The sequence below is a fragment of the Dendrobates tinctorius genome, unplaced genomic scaffold (genome assembly GCF_039654945.1).
Source record: "Dendrobates tinctorius isolate UK_male_01 unplaced genomic scaffold, ASM3965494v1 ptg000090l, whole genome shotgun sequence".
NCBI lineage: Eukaryota > Metazoa > Chordata > Amphibia > Anura > Dendrobatidae > Dendrobates > Dendrobates tinctorius.
The window spans coordinates 2147064-2165209 of record NW_027361758.1 but is presented as its reverse complement, the minus strand read 5'-3'; the positions used below and the strand labels follow the sequence as shown (position 1 = coordinate 2165209).

The following is an 18146-nucleotide window of genomic DNA, read 5'->3' as shown; positions in this document are numbered from 1 at the left end:
TGAATAAAAAACTTAATTGGAGCCCTTCTGTAAGCTCAAAATGGCCTGGTTATTATGGTTTGAAACATACTTCAAAAAATTTAAATGGAAAACCGCCCAAAAAAATTGTACAATATGAACAAAAAAAAAAGGATGATGAAAGTGCTCATGATTTCCCATATTTCCCTTTTAAAAAGAACAATAATGCTCTACTTTTATGAGCTCAAGTGCTAAAACTGAACATATTCCTGTTATAATTTCAGTATAAACATCTTGGGTCTTTTTCAAAGCACTATGTAAACTAAGTTTTGTCAAATCTGCCATCTGCTTCCCCCCCGTCTACTGTGTATCCTGTTTGCGACACTACGTGCAATATTTGCAAGGCAAACCTATTCTCCATGGCACTTGTTGCCTCACGGAATAAGTTATCATCTGTCAATGGAAAGGGCTCTCATATATAATTGTGTGTATATATAATATATATAGTAAAAAATGCCCCTAATACATTAGAAACAAGAACACATTCAGTTCTGATTTTGTTGGTGCAGGTTTTAATCATAACTGAGACCTAAGGGTGGAAAATGTTCCAGAATAGCCTACATGTAAAACACTGCAGTTTGAAGATTCACTTTTATGAAAAAATGAAAAAGCGTAGGTAAATAAATAGATCAATTTTCTAGCAATGCATATAATATCGTCAAAATGCTGTATTCAATATCCGTTCCATAAATAGTACCAACATGTTTTGCGCAATTTCAACTCATGGGAGATATGTGCAAGACAACAATTATCAGTTTAGGGTAAATTGGTTGAATTACAGGCGGTTATATCGAGAATAAACTTTTTTTTCTTGTCAATTTAAGTGTTTATAATTAAAAAGACATGGAAACCTTTCTACCATTTCTGTTATGTAAACCACGGCTGTGTTTTCCAGTGCCTCTATCCAAATAATAAATATTTTTTTTCCATTTAAACCAAAACAAACTGAGCCGATTGTCTTTTTAAATTAAAGATAATTTATCATTTCGATCAAAGTGCCTATAGTTTATCTAGTTGGCTAAAGGATATAATCTACATAAAAATATGAATAATTCAGTAATCTATCACTAATACCGTACAATTGTAGGGCGACCAGGGTGGTAGTAATGGCAACTGGCTGTTCTGTTCCCACACCCTGGCGCCCCACAGATGAAATATGTATTTCCCGCTGCATGTGCAGCGTGCACAGCAGAACACTCACATTCACTGCCAGAGTCCCCTCAGCCGTGGTCACTCTGGTTCTGCATCCATGAACTTCACAAACCACTTCAAAGTCAATGTCCTTTTCCAGCGGTTTAACTTTACTGAGCAGTAGAGTATCTATCACACATGCAGCACAATCTACAAAGAGTAGCATTTCCTCAGCTTTCCCTGTTTCTCTTGCAGTCTCTTTCTCCTTCTGGCAATCCCTGCCTTGTTTCAAGACAATCTCTGTCCCTATCCTGGATAATCCGTCCCGTTCATGCGCCACGCCCACCAGCTTCCTACCATTCCCTGGTCCGGCTTCAATAGGAAAAGGTGCCAGAATCGCCATCTCAGCTTCACCTGCCCCGGTCATAGACCCCGAATCCTCTTCGGGTTGGTCTCTGTTCTAGCTGGGGACTGCCTGCACGTTCCTCAGCCTGGGGCCCCTTCCTGCCATAGCAGCTTTATCCCCATGGCTGACAGACTGTTCTTCCTCACTGTTCACTGCTCCATCCTGACTGCACTGACCCATAACCAGGAAGTGCCCTCCTCTCACTGCTCTGTGCTGCACTGCTCTGTAACTCCTCCCAACAGGAAAACCCCTATGCTAACTAGACCTAAACTGCTAATCCTATTCCCTATCTGTAATGTGCCCCCTCTAGTCTAATCCCACCATTGTACTTTACTATCTTCTATTCTATCCCTACTTCTACACATTTTAAATAAATCACAATACTGTACATAAACAATACAGCACATTACACTAACATTAGCAAACGACAGGGTGCCGCACGTAAGACAGGTGGGGGGGGGGAGAGACACCTGACTGACTCTGCCACCTCCTTACACAGTTCCTTATACAGTTGTACAGAGCTGAATTCACAGTTCTGCAATTCGCTATTTATTAATCCTTCTATTAAAGGAGAACTCCCCACCTCTCGTGGCAGCCTGTTTCACTCATTAATCACTCTGTCAAAAAGCTTTTTCTAATATCTAATCTGTATCTTCTCCTTTTCAGTTTCATTCAATTGCTTCTTGTGCAAATGAGAAGAATGATGATCCCTCTACACTGTGGCATCCCTTCAGATATGTGTAGATAGCTATTAAGTCTCCTCTAAAGGCCCCGTCACACTAAGCGATCTCGGTAGCTAGATCGCTGCTGAGTCACAACTTTTGTGACGTAACAGCGATCTCACCAGCGAAATCGCTGTGTGTGACAGCGATCGGCCCACCTGCCGGTATCGCTGATCACTGCAAGAAAACTCTGGACATTTCTTTGGTCGCTGGTCTCCCGCTGGCCAGCACGCATCGCTGTGTGTGACAGGCGGGAGACCAGCGATCAGGTGTAAAAAATAATAAAAAAAAATAAAAAATATAGTTATTCTCACCTTCCGACGTCCCGTTCAGCCATCCTGCCTCTCTCCACGCTCCGGTCCCAGTGATCCTTTGCACGAATGACCGCGAGACTTTGTTATCCCTCGAGACCGTGACATCTCGCGGTCATTCGTGCAAAGGATCACTGGGACCGGAGCATGGAGAGAGGCAGGATGGGTGAACGGGACGTCGGAAGGTGAGAATAACTATATTTTTTATTTTGATTCTATTTTTTACAGGGATGGCAAGCGATGCCGGGCGCTCGGCATCGCTGTGCTGATCGCTGGTGAAGCTGTCTGTGTGACAGCTCACCAGCGATCACATAGCGACTTACTAGCGATCCTGACACCTTGATATCGGTGTCAGGATCGCTGGTAAGTCGCTTAGTGTGACGGGGCCTTAAGACATTGTTTTTGCAAGTTTGACATTTCCAGATCATTTAATTGTTCCTTGTACAACATTCTTTGCAGTCCACTTACCATCCTGGTTTTCTGAACTTGCCCCAGTTTTTCAATGTCTTTTTTAAAATGTGGTGCCCAGAACTGGGCACAGTATTCCAGATGAGGCTTGACCAAGGAGGAGTAGAGGGGGATAATTACTTCACGTGGTCTAGACTCTGCTTCTCTTAATACATCCTAGAACTGTGTTTGCCTTTTTTGCTGCTGCATCACACTGTTGACTCAAGTGCAGTCTGTGATCTATTAGTATAACCAAGTCTTTTTAACACGTGCTGTTGCTGTTTTATTCCTCCCATTCTGTAGATTGAATTTTCATTTTTATTTCTCCCTGTTCAATACCATTCTATTAGTCGCTGCCCATTGTTTAAGCTTCTCTAGTGTTAGCTATCCCTCCTAGCTTTGCATTGTCTGATTAGTTTACCTTCGGTTCCCTTATCAAGATCATTTATAAAAACGATGGACAATACTGGGGCCAGGACATAGCCTTGTGGTACCCCCACTTGAAGTACTCTTCCAACTGGATGTGCAGCCATTTATTACCACTCTTTGAATATGATCACTGAGCCAGTTATGAATCCACCTAACCGTAGCCTTGACATTCTCATGCTTGGTCATTTTTTTCAATAAGGATAGTATGAAATACTTTATCAAATTCTTTACTGAAGTTGATATATAAAATATCTACCACATTTCCCTGATCCACCCAGTCAGTGATTCCATCATAGAAGGAAATAAGATTAGTTTGGCATGACTTGTTTGCTACAAACCCATGACGCACTGGTCAATTACTGCATTCTTATCCAAGTAGTTACATACATGCTGTTTAATAATTTGTTCAAATATCTTTCCTGGTATAGTAGTAAAGCTCACTGGCCTGTAATTTCCTGGCTCCATCTTCTTTCCTTTTTTGCAGACAGGGACCAAATTTGCCCTTCTCCAACCTTGAGGGATTTCTCCTGTTCTCCAGGATTTTGCAAAGATTCTGGATAGTGGTTCTGCAATTTCCTCTGCTACCTCTTTTAATACCCTAGGATGCAATTCATCTGGATCAAGACGATACTCTCTCCTGAGATTCAAACTCACAATCTCATGGTCAACACGCAGGCACTTTAATCCACTAAGCCACAGGAACTTGACCACCTTTAAATTTACCTGCAGAAGAAGAAAATTGGAAGTGCAGTGTTGTTCAAAAGTCCTGCATAGGCGTGAAGAAAACGATATGTTTCATACTTCTGCATCTCTACAGTGAAACTGGTGGAACATATATGTTTTTGTAATCCCTCATTGTATGCCACTCATTTTTGAATGTCCCAAGTGTATAAATTGTTATGGTATGCGCATTTTTGATAATTTTTTTTACAGTATAACCATACCTACACCAGTACAGTGTGTAGAATGGTGAAAAGGTTTATAAGTTCATTAACTTCCAATGCAAGTTCACACAGACTTAAATTTTACGTTTTAAGATTTATTATTTTTTATTTAATTCAGAGTCCTGAAAAGGGTCTTTTGAGTGCATCTTTAGCTTCTAATACTTTATTGGCCAGCCTTTGCTCTTGAGCACCAGCTCGCATCTCAGTGGCATTGAGTGAACAAGCTTCTGCAGATGTTCACGAGTGATGATGTGGCTGCAGGCCTGTATCAGAGCCTCAATCAACTCACTCTTGGTCCTTGGCTGTTTTCTAGATATCTCTAATGATACCTTGTGCCACAAATTTTCTATTGGATTGAGGTCCGGGGACTGAGCTGGACAGTCAATAGTAGCCACCTTGTTCTTTTTTTTTCATTCCGTTACTGTCTTAGCTCTGTGACAAGGAGCATTATCATCCTGGAAGATATAATCCCCTGAAAACAGGTGTTGAGCAGAAGGCAGCATTTTCTTATTAAGGATGCCTATGTATTTTTTTTGCATTAACCATGCCCTCCACAATATGAAGCCTTCCAACACCATTGGCTGCCATACAGCCCCAGACTATTACTTTCATCGGATGTTTCACAGAGAAGCTCAAACACTCTGGCTTGTACTCTTCATGTGGGAACCTTCTCACATAAGACTTGCCATCATTTCCCAAAATGCAAAAAGTGCTTTCATCACTAAATAGCACTTTTTCCCCACTCCTCCTTCCTCCATTTTAAATATTTCAATGCCCACAGTTTTCACCTTTGTCTTTGTATGGCTGTCATCAATGGCTTCTTTCGGGCCTTGCACCCTCTCAATCCTGCTTCCAAACATCTCTTCCTAACAGTTTATGTTGCTACCTCAATATTGCACTTTTCTTGCCATTCTCGCAGAAGCTGAGGAGAGGTGAGCTTTCGATTGACAAGGGATGTTCTTATCAGTACTCTATCCTCCCTTTTAGTTGACTTTCTGGGCCAACCAGATTTCAATTCCCATATTGTTGCAATAATTTCAGGCAAAACTGCTTCAAAAGCTAAAAATATTACAGGGAGAGAATGCAAAATTGTGTTCTGAACAAAACCATATATAATATGTCATATTAGCATCGAAGATATTCGACATAAAACGTTTCAAACTTGAAAAATCAATTTATCCTATGCAGGACTTTTGAACACCGCTGTATGTGACTCAAAGAAGCAGGAGGATGAGGAGACAGTTAGCACCCGTACTGCTGAAGAACTGCTACCAGGCTCTCACGCAGGATAACTATGAAGATGTACATAAAAAAAATGCTTTGCCCACAAAGAACACTCCAGTAAGAAAACAGAAGCCTCTTGAAAGGGGAAAAACGAAGCACTGTGGTGAAGAAGAAAATGAGAGTGTTGGTCGTGGGGGATTACATTCTGAGAGGACCAGAAGCCGCTATCTGCCGACCGGACATTACCTCACGAGAAGTGTGCTGTCTTCCAGGTGGCCAAATCAAAGATTGATTCACATTCACAGCACAATTTTCAAACTTGAAAAGCTAGCCCCTGAATTATAAAAAAAATAGGGTGTGCACATAACTTTACATAGTTTAGTTCCAAATTCATCATCATCATGTCCCAATTAGTGGTAAGTAGGGCAAGCAATTAATCTAATTACTCTATTAATTTGCCATCAGCATGCTGCACGATTCTGATATTTGTCAAAGTCATATTTATCTCCATGCCCACAGCAGCACCAACATACCATTGTCAGGAGCAGGGCTGCTGAGATCCTTGCTTAAGCAGAGGAGTTCAGTTTTTAACCAGGCAATAGGGATGAGTGAACCCGAACTGGAAAGTTCGGGGTTCGTACAAGACACCTTTTTTCTGTATGTCCTTTTTACTGTTCAGGTTTACCAGTCTAATTAAGCTTGTTGAATGGCTGCAGTGCAGCCAATCAACAAGCTTTTAGACTGTGGGCACTTCCAAAGCTAATAAATGGCATGGCTGTGATTGGTCGGCATAACCCGGCCTGTATAAAGGCCAGATCACGAGTGCCGCCGCCATTATGCTCTCATGAGTGTAAGGATAGGATACAGCTGGAAGGAGGGACAGATTGTGACTGCACACTCTGCAAAAAAAAATGCTATGTTTGAACTCTGCAACCCATATCTGTGGTAGTACTGTGCTAAAGGCCGTTGTGTGTACTCTGCACCCCGTCTGTAGGAGTACTATCCTTTAAGCCGCTGTGTGTACTCTGCCCCCCCCACTTGTGGGAGTGCTGTCCTTTAATCTGCTGTGTGTACTCTGCACTCCCGTGCCTGTGGGAGTACTATCCTTTAAAGGGAATCTGTCACCTCATTTTTGCCCTATGAGATACCACCACCGTCATCAGGGGCTTATCTACAGCATTCTGTAATGCTGTAGATTAGCCCCCCGATGAAACCTGAAAGATAAGAAAAACAAGATAGATTATACTCACCCCAGGGTCCAGTCTGATGGTTGTCGAGGTCCGGGTCCGGCACCTCCCATCTTCTAGCGATGACGTCCTCCTTACTTCTGCCAAGGCTCCTGCACAGGCATATTTTATCTTACCTGTTGAGGGCAGAGTAAAGTACTGCAATGCGCAGGCGCCGGACGTCTCTGACCTTTCCTGGCACCTGCGCACTGCAGTACTCTGCTCTGCACTCAACAGGGCAGATATAGTACGCCTGAGCAGGAGCCGCAGCAGAAGGAGGACGTCATCATCGCTAGAAGATGGGAGGCGCCGGACCGGACCCCCGGGTAAGTATAATCTAACTTGTTTTTCTTATCTTTCAGATTACATCGGGGGCTTATCTACAGCATTAAGGGGCCTTTACAGATAGCGATATCGCTAAAGCGTCACCGATTTTGTGACGCAGCAGCTATCACTATGTGTGATACTTACCTCCGACTGGCTCCCTCGCTGTCTGTCGCTGATCGCGCGAGATCGTCCAGTTCCATTTCTCGTCGGGCGCTTCCTGCTGGGCTTCCTGCTGGCGCCGACGAGCGACACGTGGACGCAGGTGGGAAGACGTCAGGATCGCCGCGTCTGAAAGGTAAGTAACGACCGCTGCTGCGTCACTACATCGCCTGTGGAAGTACTATACTTTAAGTCGTTATTTGCCATTAGTGCCGTCTTGTTGCCATTTCTAGCCCCCCCACACACACACAAAAAAACAAATTCTGGATTGGTTTTTGTTTTTATTAGTCTGGGAAATAAATAATTGGCATCAGCCATTTAGTTTTCATTTCTAGCCCAAAAAGCAATTTCTCTGTACTGGTGTGTTTTAATAGTCTGAGAAATAAATAATTTGTATAACCCATCTCATTGCCATTAGTAGGTAAAAAAAAATACTTTTTCAGGACCGCTGTGTTTTCTAGTAGTTTTGCAAATAAAAATATTGCATCAGCCATCTCATTGCCATTTCTAGGCCTCAAAAGTAATTTTTCTTTATTATTAGTCTGGGAAATTAATAATTGACATCAGCCATGTAGTTGCCATTTCTAGGCCAAATAAATAATTTATCAGGACCGCTGTGTTTTATCTAGTCTTGTTACAGATAAATAAAATTAACTCTTCCACCATCTCTTTGCGAGTAGTGTTTAGAAAATCAACTTTCAAAAATGAGAGCATCAAATAAGGTACGTGACCATGGTGGCGCTAGTGTAGCTGCTGATGGTGGTGTAACTGATGCAAGGAGAGGACGTTATCGTTCTGTACCTGCTACATACCCAAATACAACACCTTCCTCTGGTGCATGCAAGCAACAGGATGTTATGAGTCCTTTTGTTGGTCTTAATACCGCTGCACGAATGGTGAGGCCACAAGATGTTGAAAAGGTGTTCGATTGGATGGCTGAGAGTGGCTCCATGTCCTTTGCATTATCTTCCACCTGTTCCAGTGCAGAACGTGCACAGTTGACATCGGAGGACTATGGTTATCCAGCTTCCACCTCAATCCCTTGCAAATCAGCCAAGCAGTCTGAGCCCCAAGTCCTGCAGCAGTCTTCTGCTTTTTTAATAACTCCCCTGGCTGGGGTTCCATGGGCCACGCACCTGCCCCAGAAGTGGAAGAGACTGAGCGCACTGATGCCCAACCATTTGCTAGGCTGAAGGATGAGTATGTGGGAGTAGAGTTGAGCGACTTTGGTTGGATCGGGTTTCATGAAACAAAATTTGTTTCAGAAGAAACTCGTCCGACTAGGGCAAAAAAAAAGTCGGAGTTTCGTCCGAAACCCGACCCCAATGCAAGTCAATGGGAAATAAAAGTCGGCATTGGGCGGATGACATTCATCCACTCAATGCCGACTTTTATTCCCCATTGACTTGCATTGGGGTCGGCTTTCGGACGAAACTCCGACTTTTTTTTGCCCTAGTCGGACCAGTTTCATCTGAAACAAATTTTGTTTCATGAAACCCGATCCGACCAAAGTCTCTCAACTCTGTGGGGACAGAATGTGCCATAGACTCCGTTAAGAAGAAATGGGAGAGGCTCATTCCTGATACACGGGATGAGGAATGGGAAGAAATTCTGGAGTCACCAATCTGGGTGTCTCCGTCTGCCAACAACAGGATGATACAATTGTACATTATTAATCAATCATATTTGACCCCAATTCGACTCTTCAAGATGGGCCGATATCCGTCATCAGAATGTTTGAGATGTCATTCAATGGATGCAGACTTTATTCATATGATCTGGTGCTGTCCTGTTGTTGTGCAATTCTGGAGAGGGGTGACGTCGTTATTAACATCCTTGCTACAAACGCCTGTTCCCCTCGAACCGCTGATATGTCTGTTTGGAGTGTGGGATGAGGAGACATGGGGTCATTATGTTGGGATTTTTTTTACGGGAGACACTGTTCATGGCACGAAAGATACTGGCACTACGATGGATGGGGAATTCACCTTCTCTTGGGTCCTGGATCACTCTCGTAAATTCGATTATCCCATATGAAAGAACACTGTATCAGAATAGAGGGTGCCCAGGTAAATTTATAAAGATTTGGGAGAGATGGAACTCCTCTCACTTTACCTTGCAGAGCGGAGATGTCGCACAATAATCTGCTTGCTATATAGAAGTAGGCTGCGGCATAGTTAATGTTTTAGTAGATGTCGGTAGAGTTTAGAAGCCAGGCAGGTTCTATTACTGGTACAATAACATAACACCATTGTGATTCAATTGATATTATGTCTTCTTTATTTACATACAGTTGATGCACATATTATGCCTCATGTCTTCATGCTAATTGTACATATCTATTTTGTACTAGGTTTAACATTTTGCACTGAATGTATGTATTGTAAAACTGCTTGTGGTTTAATAAACGAATTTAAAAAAAAAAAAAAGTCGCTCAACTCTATGTGGGAGGGCTAGTGCACACGGTCAGTGGACCACCACAACAAATCAGACAAACCTCAGTTGCCAACTGCAGCGTATTTCTACAGTGTGCAGCCGGCATGGAGGGCAGGGCTGAGCAGTCGGTAGAAGATGATGTGATGGGATGATGAGGTCCTAGACTCCACATGGAGAGTAGTCCATGCTAGTGCCATGCGCAGTTTGGAGGAAGAGGTGGCCACAGCAGCGCAGCAAAAGAGGGAGCAGTGTTCAAAGGAACAGCGTGCAGCCCTTAGCTAGTACGTTGGCTGCTACTGCCACCGCACCACTGAAATTAGCACACCAAAGACAGCGCAAAGCGCTTCCTGGCATGGAATTTCTTCAGGGCATGTGATGCTGATAAGCAATAGGTGGTGTGAACTCTGTGCAATCAGATTCTGATGAAAGGCATAAATGTTCTGAACCCAAGTACCACCTGTATGATGAGGCATCTGAATTCCAAGCACGAGCTGCAGTGGAGCACGCACCTTAAAAAGCATTACAAATCTGAGCCTCCTCCTGCTCCCTCTTCTGCTGTGGTCTCAGCCTCTTCCTCCCATTCACAATCAACAGAGCCTCCTACCTCCCTGCAAAGAGAGAATGTGATGGCATCACGACCAGCAGTGCCACACTGGCCCAAGGAAGTGTTCAGAAAGAAAAAAAACCTTCTACAGGCAGGTGCCAGACGTGGCACCTGCAATACAGCATAATCGCATGTTTAATTTGCAGTTAATGAATGTGCTTTATGTTTTCCTGAGTAGAAAAACAAAAATTCCATTTTAAAATGGCACCTGCGCAGTAGCAGCTATTGGTGTATACAAAGGTGATCCAATAGCTGCTACTGAACCGCTATCTTGCTAGAGAAGAAAAAAGTCCTCCTCCAAGATGGCGCCGCTCGTGCCTGCACAGTAGCAGTTATTGGATCACTTCTATATATACAGATAGCTGCTACTGCTCAGGCACGGCAGGCGCCATTTTAAAATGTTTTTTTTTTTTATACTCTTCAGGAAAACAAAGCACATTTATTAAACGCACATTAAACATGTGATCATGCTGCAGCGCCCCTGCCATAGCTGGCACCTGCCCGCAGGTTTTTTTTTTGACTGGTCAGCAGTCTGCATTATGAATAGCCAATCAGAACACCACATGAAGATCCCCACAGGCCGCCCTAAAGCACGAGCATATAATTAATTCAAAACTGAAAATAAAGATTAAACAACCACAAGATGGATTTCATCAACCAAGGTATCGTTTTAATCAGTATAACAGCGCTGACCTGACACTGTCTGTAGGTTACTGTGCACAATCCTGCTGACAGGTTCACTTTAACAATAGTTGGAAACTGCACCTGCATTTGATGACCAGTATGAGGGTAAGCTCGGTGTTTTGTGGGGGTCCAAGGTTGTACAAACTGTAACTGAGAACAGCAAGTCTTCACTCAGAAACGGTCATTCTCCCTCTTGGGCTGTAAGGCTTAAAAGGAAAATGTATTGCTATAGTGCATGAATGAAGCTTTGTATGGAAGAAGTACAGAATAGGCCTTACAGATCCTGTAACAGGACTGGCAGAAAGCAAGGTCACAGTGTAGATGAGGAAGACCATTATGTACTCTGCACCAGACTGTATTAGATGCACCTTGACTATTCTACAAAGAGCTGCTGTAATATTGTATTTATGGAAAAAAAATTCCATCATGTTATGTCCCTACTAAAGAAAGATACGCTCCGCCATGCTTTCTAAATGCTGTAGCATCAGTAGAGCAATATATATTGAATAATAACATAAACATGGGTTATTCTGCTGGAAGTGGAACCTGTTTTAAACATAACAATAGGCTAACCACCATGACTTCCATTTCCAAAAATAGAAGTGAGATACTGATTTTATATACATTCCCAATGTGAAGGAAACAGTAATTTTTTTTTCTACTTACACCACCACTCCATTAGTGACTCCGCAACACCTTAATAGGTCCCTTCCCCTAATCTTAGTCATATCAGGCTGATACCACACGATGTGACAGAGGACGGTAGGACTTGACCACAGTAAAGTTGCTTTCAGCAGAATGCCAATCCAGCCATGAACTGCAGAGCAGAGATATTCGAGTGGTTACAGTGATAAGACCAATAATTACCATTTTTAAGATCAGGTTGTCTGGTAGCCCTTCTTTAGTAACCAGTCTGTCTCTGATTACTCAGATACTAAAGTCCTTAGCTCAAGGGCACCACTTGGGCAGGGAGCAAAAGAGCATCTGCCAAGTTTTATTCTGTTAACCAAGCTGTGCTTTCATTTTCCAGAACAAAGCTGCTCAATGTTTCTGTACCTGGTTGTGGTGAAGCAAAGAGGAGCACAGGCTGATAAAGTGTTTAAAAGCCTCTTCACCACAAACTCAATTTTATTGAGGAATCTTAAAGGTTTTTGCTGTATAATATGAAGACAGCTTGCTGTAAGGGTTAAGACACATCTGCGCCTTGGTTTTACTTGTAATGACTTAAGCCCCCGTTACACATAGCGATATCACTAGCAATATCGCTGTAACATCACCGATTTTGTGACGTTATAGCGATATTGCTAGCGATATCGCTATGTCTGATACTTACCTCCGACTGGCTCCCCTGCTGCTCATCGCTGGTCGCGCGAGAATGTCCTGGATCATTTCTCGTCAGGCGCCGACGAGCGACGCGTGGACGCGAGCGGGAGGACGTCAGGATCGCCGCGTCTGACAGGTAAGTAGTGACCCCCGACCCCTGCTATGTCGCTGGTGAGATCTGCCTGTGTGGCAGCTCACTAGCGACCACTTAGCGATGCACCAGCCATCCATATCGTTGTCGGGATCGCTGGTGCATCGCTAAGTGTAACGGTACCTTAAGCACCAGGACATAATCATTGCTCAGAGAATGTCACCTGGTCCAACTCCGCCCCCTTCTGTGATAAGCAGCTCATGGTCTATAGACATTGTATATACAGAGCCTGGTGGGGGCGCAGGCAGCTTTTCTGCTCTGCTTCATGCCAAATCTAAAATAATTTCTATTTCATAACCACTGCACCCAGTAAACTGGGTGATACATCGTTGGATTCAAAGTCTTAGCCAATATCATGTTGTGTTGCTCTCAGATGAGGTAGCAAAAACCTGCTGACAGATTCCATTTACGAGGAATTTGTCAGCAAAAAGTGACAGTTCAAACCAAGCATAGGTGCTCAGTGGGCCCTTGGTGTGCCTGAGCTGTTAAGTGCATTCTCCCACTTACTTGTTTTCTATCTCCATCAATGGAAGTTTTGATGGAAAACAAATCATTGGAAAGTAGCAGTGACCCTGCTCAGCCACACCAAGGATGAACAGAACGCCTTGGCTTGGTTTGAACCCACTTACTTAGAACAATCACAGCCTTAGCTAAGCAATTTTCACTTTGTTCCCAGCGCCTGGAATCATAACCAAAACATCTGACAAATCCCTTGAAATTGCCATACAAATTAAGTCATGATCTCTAGCGTCCTCCCCATAATGTCAGGAGAAACAGTTACAGCCATCTGGAGTATGATTAGATTTTGACATAGAAGTTTTGAAAAAGTTCCCACCTTATTTCAGTAGTCATAATATTAAAGGGATGAGCTGAATCTAATATATTTTAATCCTAAATCTCTATAGATTATAATATAATCACTTTCTTAATATACATTAAAAAATTACCTACTGTGCTCTCTAAACAGCATTATTTTTTTTTAACCCACTTCCATTTAGACATTTAATTTGAAAATCCCCAGTGCATACTGTGATACTCAAACGGGATGTTTTCTGGGGCAAAGGCTGCGGTCACAGTCACAGCGTCTGTCCTCACCCTGAAACAAAGTCAATCAGTGACGTCCATTTCAGGGGCTGGGCTAGTCCCTACCCTACTGAGCATGCACCGCTTGTCTATTCCAATGTATGCTCCGTACGAACTCACTTGGCCCTATGCAATATTTTTACCAATGCAGTGACAGTGCCATCTTGCTGATGGAGCACATTGCAAGGAGAAAACGTGGAGATCAGGGAGCAGCCCTGTCCAAGAAAAGCTACGTCTGTTTTGAGGGCAGGGCTCTGCTCACCGCATTCTTTTCTTACAATGCACACTGGCCATACACTCTGTTGCTGGCTTGTCATTTCTAATTAGTCAGGAAGGGAGCGCACTGTCACTGTGCATTGAAAAGAATATTACAAAGTGATAAGGGAGCTTGTACTGAGCATATGTCAGAACTGAGAACTGACGAATACTCATTAAAGCAGGGACTAGTCCAGCCCTGGAAATGGTAGTCACTGATGATGCTTCATTTCAAGTTGGGGATAGAGGCTGTGGCTGCGACCGTAGCCTCTGCCCCTTGAAGACATCCCGGTTGAATATCCCAGCATGCACTAGGGATTCTCAAACAAATGTCATGAAAACAGAAGTAGCTAAAAACAAAAAAAGTTAGAGAGGTAAAAGTAGGGACTTAAAGTGTATTAGAAAAACGATTAGATTACTACAATAGACATTTACGATTAAATTCAATATTAGTTTCGGTCCACCCCTTAAAGGAAATTCCAAAAAGAACTGTTCGAGTGCCACCAAGTCTAGGTACTGCTATATGCTCTTATACGAGTAATCTGTATAGACCTGACATAGCTGCTTGCCTTAGGACAAATGTCTTTTAAGCTCTGCTATGCTTACTAAAATAAAAAATAAAAGGTATGCGAAGCACACCAGCCCAGTCTTCATATTCGCTTGGTGCATGGGGCTTTTGGAGTACTTTCAGGTTGGCACTCGCTTGGTGCATGAGGCTTTTGGAGTACTTTCAGATTGGCATTAGCTTGCGCATGAGGCTTTTGGAGTGCTTTCAAGTACACAAACCAAACATGTAAAAATATAAGATGTGAGCAAACACTTAATGCCCAAGAAGCACTGTGTGTAATATCTACATTATACACATATACAGGTAAAAATAGCAGCACAGTCCTATTGTGGTTACAAGACTTTCACATAAACATTATAAATTGTAAGTGTTATTGAGAGTAAGCTTGTGAGCAGGGCCCTCACTCCTCCTGTAAAGGCCCCGTCACACACAGCGAGTTTTTGTGACGCATCAGCGAACTCGCCAGCAACATTGCTGTGTGACACACATCAGCGACCGCCCCCCCCCCCCCGCCAGGTATCGCTGATCGTGCAGGATCATCCTGAGCCATTTTTTGATCGTTGGTCTCCCGCTGGCCAGCGCGCATCGCTGCGTGTGGCAGCGGGAGAGCAACAATCAGCGACGCTGCACGCTGGTATCTAAGGTAGAAACACGATGTTTAAGAGCCGCGCGGCTCTTAGAAACCTGCTGTTTACCTTAGATACCAGTGTGCACGCTGGTTTCCAGGGTAAACAGCAGGTATCCAAGAGCTGCGCGGCTCTTAGAAACCCGCTGTTTACCTTAGATACCAGCTTGCTCGCTGGTCCTGATTGCTGTAGGGGCTGTCTATGTGACAGCTCACGAGCGATCAGCCTAACAATGTCCCAGCGATCCCATCCATGTCAGATCGGTGGTGGGATCGCTGGGACATCGTTATGTGTAACGGGGCCGCTGGGACATAGTTATGTGTAACGGGGCCTTAACTGTTGAACTGTGTTTTATTTGTATTGCATTTATCATCTGTACATGTTCCCGCTTAATCGTAAGGGTCTGCAGAATGTTAGCGCTGTATAAATAAAATTAATATTATTCGTTTGCCTGTAAACATTTCCTCGCTTTTTTTTCCTACCCTCAGGTAAAAGTGGCAAACCCTGAAGGTGTTCTTCAAGCGGCTCGAACAATGTTTCTTGAAAAAGAAAAATGACAACAGCTTTACGAATGTCTTAACTTGGGAAATGCCATTTTAAAATTATGTGCCATGTATAAGTAAATTATTGTATTAACAGATTGTCATATCTAGGTTAAAAGTTTGACAGTGTATTCTGAGGGGGAAGCATCAGCTAGACATCAATCTTTCCATTACTGTACTACAAAAAAAAAAAAAAGGGAAATTTCCCAACAGACATAAGTATATAACCTTCATATGAATATAAAAAGTGACAGGAATCAGGAGTTCAAGACTACCTGAAGATACTGTTTATCATGACATCCAAACCTTGACCATGTAAAAGGGTGAACCTACATTTGTACATTAAGGAACAGTAATATGCATTTTGACATCGTTCTGTTGCAAGTGTGGATAGTAGTAAACAGACATCTTTACAGTGACAGATCTTCATTTAAAGAAGCACGCCTCCTCCCATCAAACTTTTTATCCTCTTACTACATTGCAATCATCATATTATACAGCACTGTGTACTTACAACTGCTTATTTTGCCTTTCTACCCAGTTAATTCTTCTGTGTTCTCTGCGCCATGTAGAAACAGGAAGTCTCTTGTCCCCACATTTATCATTCCTCTTCCACTCCTGACCCAGCTTCTTCCTCCTCCCGCTGTCAGGGACTTTTGCAGTGACTCATGCAGGGAAAATTAACCCCCAGTTTTTACATAAAGATTAGAAAGAATCAGCTAGTCATTCAGTTTTTAATCACGTGAGGTCATAGACCTAATGGAAAAAATAATTAGTTGGGAAGAAAGGCAAAATGAGCAATTGTAAGTACACATTTAATATACGACGATTACAAAATATTAAAGGTAATAAAAACTGATGAGTGCTTTTTTTAATCACGGTCAATAAAAATTGAGCCTTCACTTCATACATTCAGAGATAATTGCATAAACCTGTAGGGTGATATACCGTAATCAGCACGTACACTATTCTGAAAAAATAAAAAAAACACTCATGGCATGCATGTGATTTATAACATAGGAAGAAATGCACAGATTGTATCTCCAGCAACCCCAGAAACTGATTTAGTGTCCACAGGAAGGCAGAAACATGTAGAAAGAAGTTGTCTCCCATGGCCATCGATGGAGGATTACTAGAAGAAGCGGCTGCCACTACACAGAGCAGAAAACAACATCATGATGCGCTTTATGGAACTTTTTTTTCAAATTAGTATGTTATAAAACAAAAAAAAAAAAAAAAAAAAAAAACACATTCGGAGCCGCGTGCACAGTTCACCCAGCCTCCCTTTTATTTAAAGGCTTTGAAGTTTTATTTCTTACAGTGCTTTTCACAACCTCAGTATCATCGTGTGCTCATTTCATATACTGTTCCAAATAAGAGTTACAAATAATACACTGTGCATGGAAACAGAACGCGATAGACCAATGTGCGGAGAGGGCAGACATTTACATCCATGTTCCCTTTTCTTAAAGTTTCTTCAGCATTTCACAACTAATAAAAGACTCATTGCAACATACTGAAAACTCAAAATTTGCTTAGATTTTTGTTTGTATTCTTGCAGTAATTGATTACCTCTGTAATTGCCTCGGTTCACATTAAGCTTCTTTAAACAATATATATTAAAAAAATATATATCTTTTTCGAAAAAGGAAAACTATAGCCAAAACACATTTCCCTACCATTCTGTAAAGGCTTGTGAATTGTTAATTTACATATATGAATAGAGGTAAAATATATTTTAGGCAATTTTTGTTTATGGTTGAAAAATAACTATTTAGGGCCCTATATTTATATAGCCAAAACCCTTTACCTTATATTTTAAGAATGCAAGGCAGTGTATAGGCTTTTGCACTTCTCTCAAGAAAGGCCTTCTACTAGAGGGAAAATTTACATAAGCATATCATTTACCAGTGTATGTCAACAAGTAAACTGCATCAATATTACTTCGGCACTAACCATGGTGTAGCAAGAGCAGACCCATAGCCAATGATGCAGGCATTTAAAGAGAAGATACATATCTTAAAGATATACGATTTAAGGTGGTCATACACATGATTAAGGTTTGCGGAAACTGCTGAATTTGGACTACCATGTAAAGTGTAGTGTTTGGTAGAGCTGAGCAAAAATACACTGCTCAAAAAAATAAAGGGAACACTTAACAGAATATAACTCCAAGTAAATCAAACTTCTGTGAAATCAAACTGTCCACTTAGGAAGCAACACTGATTGACAATCAATTTCACATGCTGTTGTGCAAATGGAATAGACGACAGATGGAAATTATTGGCAATTATCAAGACACCCTCCATAAAGGAGTGGTTCTGCAGGTGGGGATCACAGACCACATATCTGTACCAATGCTTTCTGGCTGATATTTTGGTCACTTTTGAATGTTCGTTGTGCTTTCACACTCGTGGTAGCATGAGACGGACTCTACAACCCACACAAGTGGCTCAGGCAGTGCAGCTCATCCAGGGTGGCACATCAATGCGAGCTGTGGCAAGGTTTGCTCTGTCAGCGTAGCGTCCAG

General features: G+C 42.4%; 1 protein-coding gene across 1 annotated transcript in view; it reads left to right on the top strand.

The window, feature by feature from the left end:
- The window catches only part of MORN3 (MORN repeat containing 3), a 45988-nt gene extending 28848 nt beyond the window's left edge, over nucleotides 1–17140 (top strand). The window contains exon 6 of the mRNA XM_073585985.1: nucleotides 15563–17140. Within this exon, the coding sequence (XP_073442086.1) occupies nucleotides 15563–15631 (69 nt within the window). The 3' untranslated portion in view covers nucleotides 15632–17140. The remainder of the gene's footprint in view (nucleotides 1–15562) is intronic.
- The last annotated feature ends 1006 nt before the right edge of the window (nucleotides 17141–18146 follow it).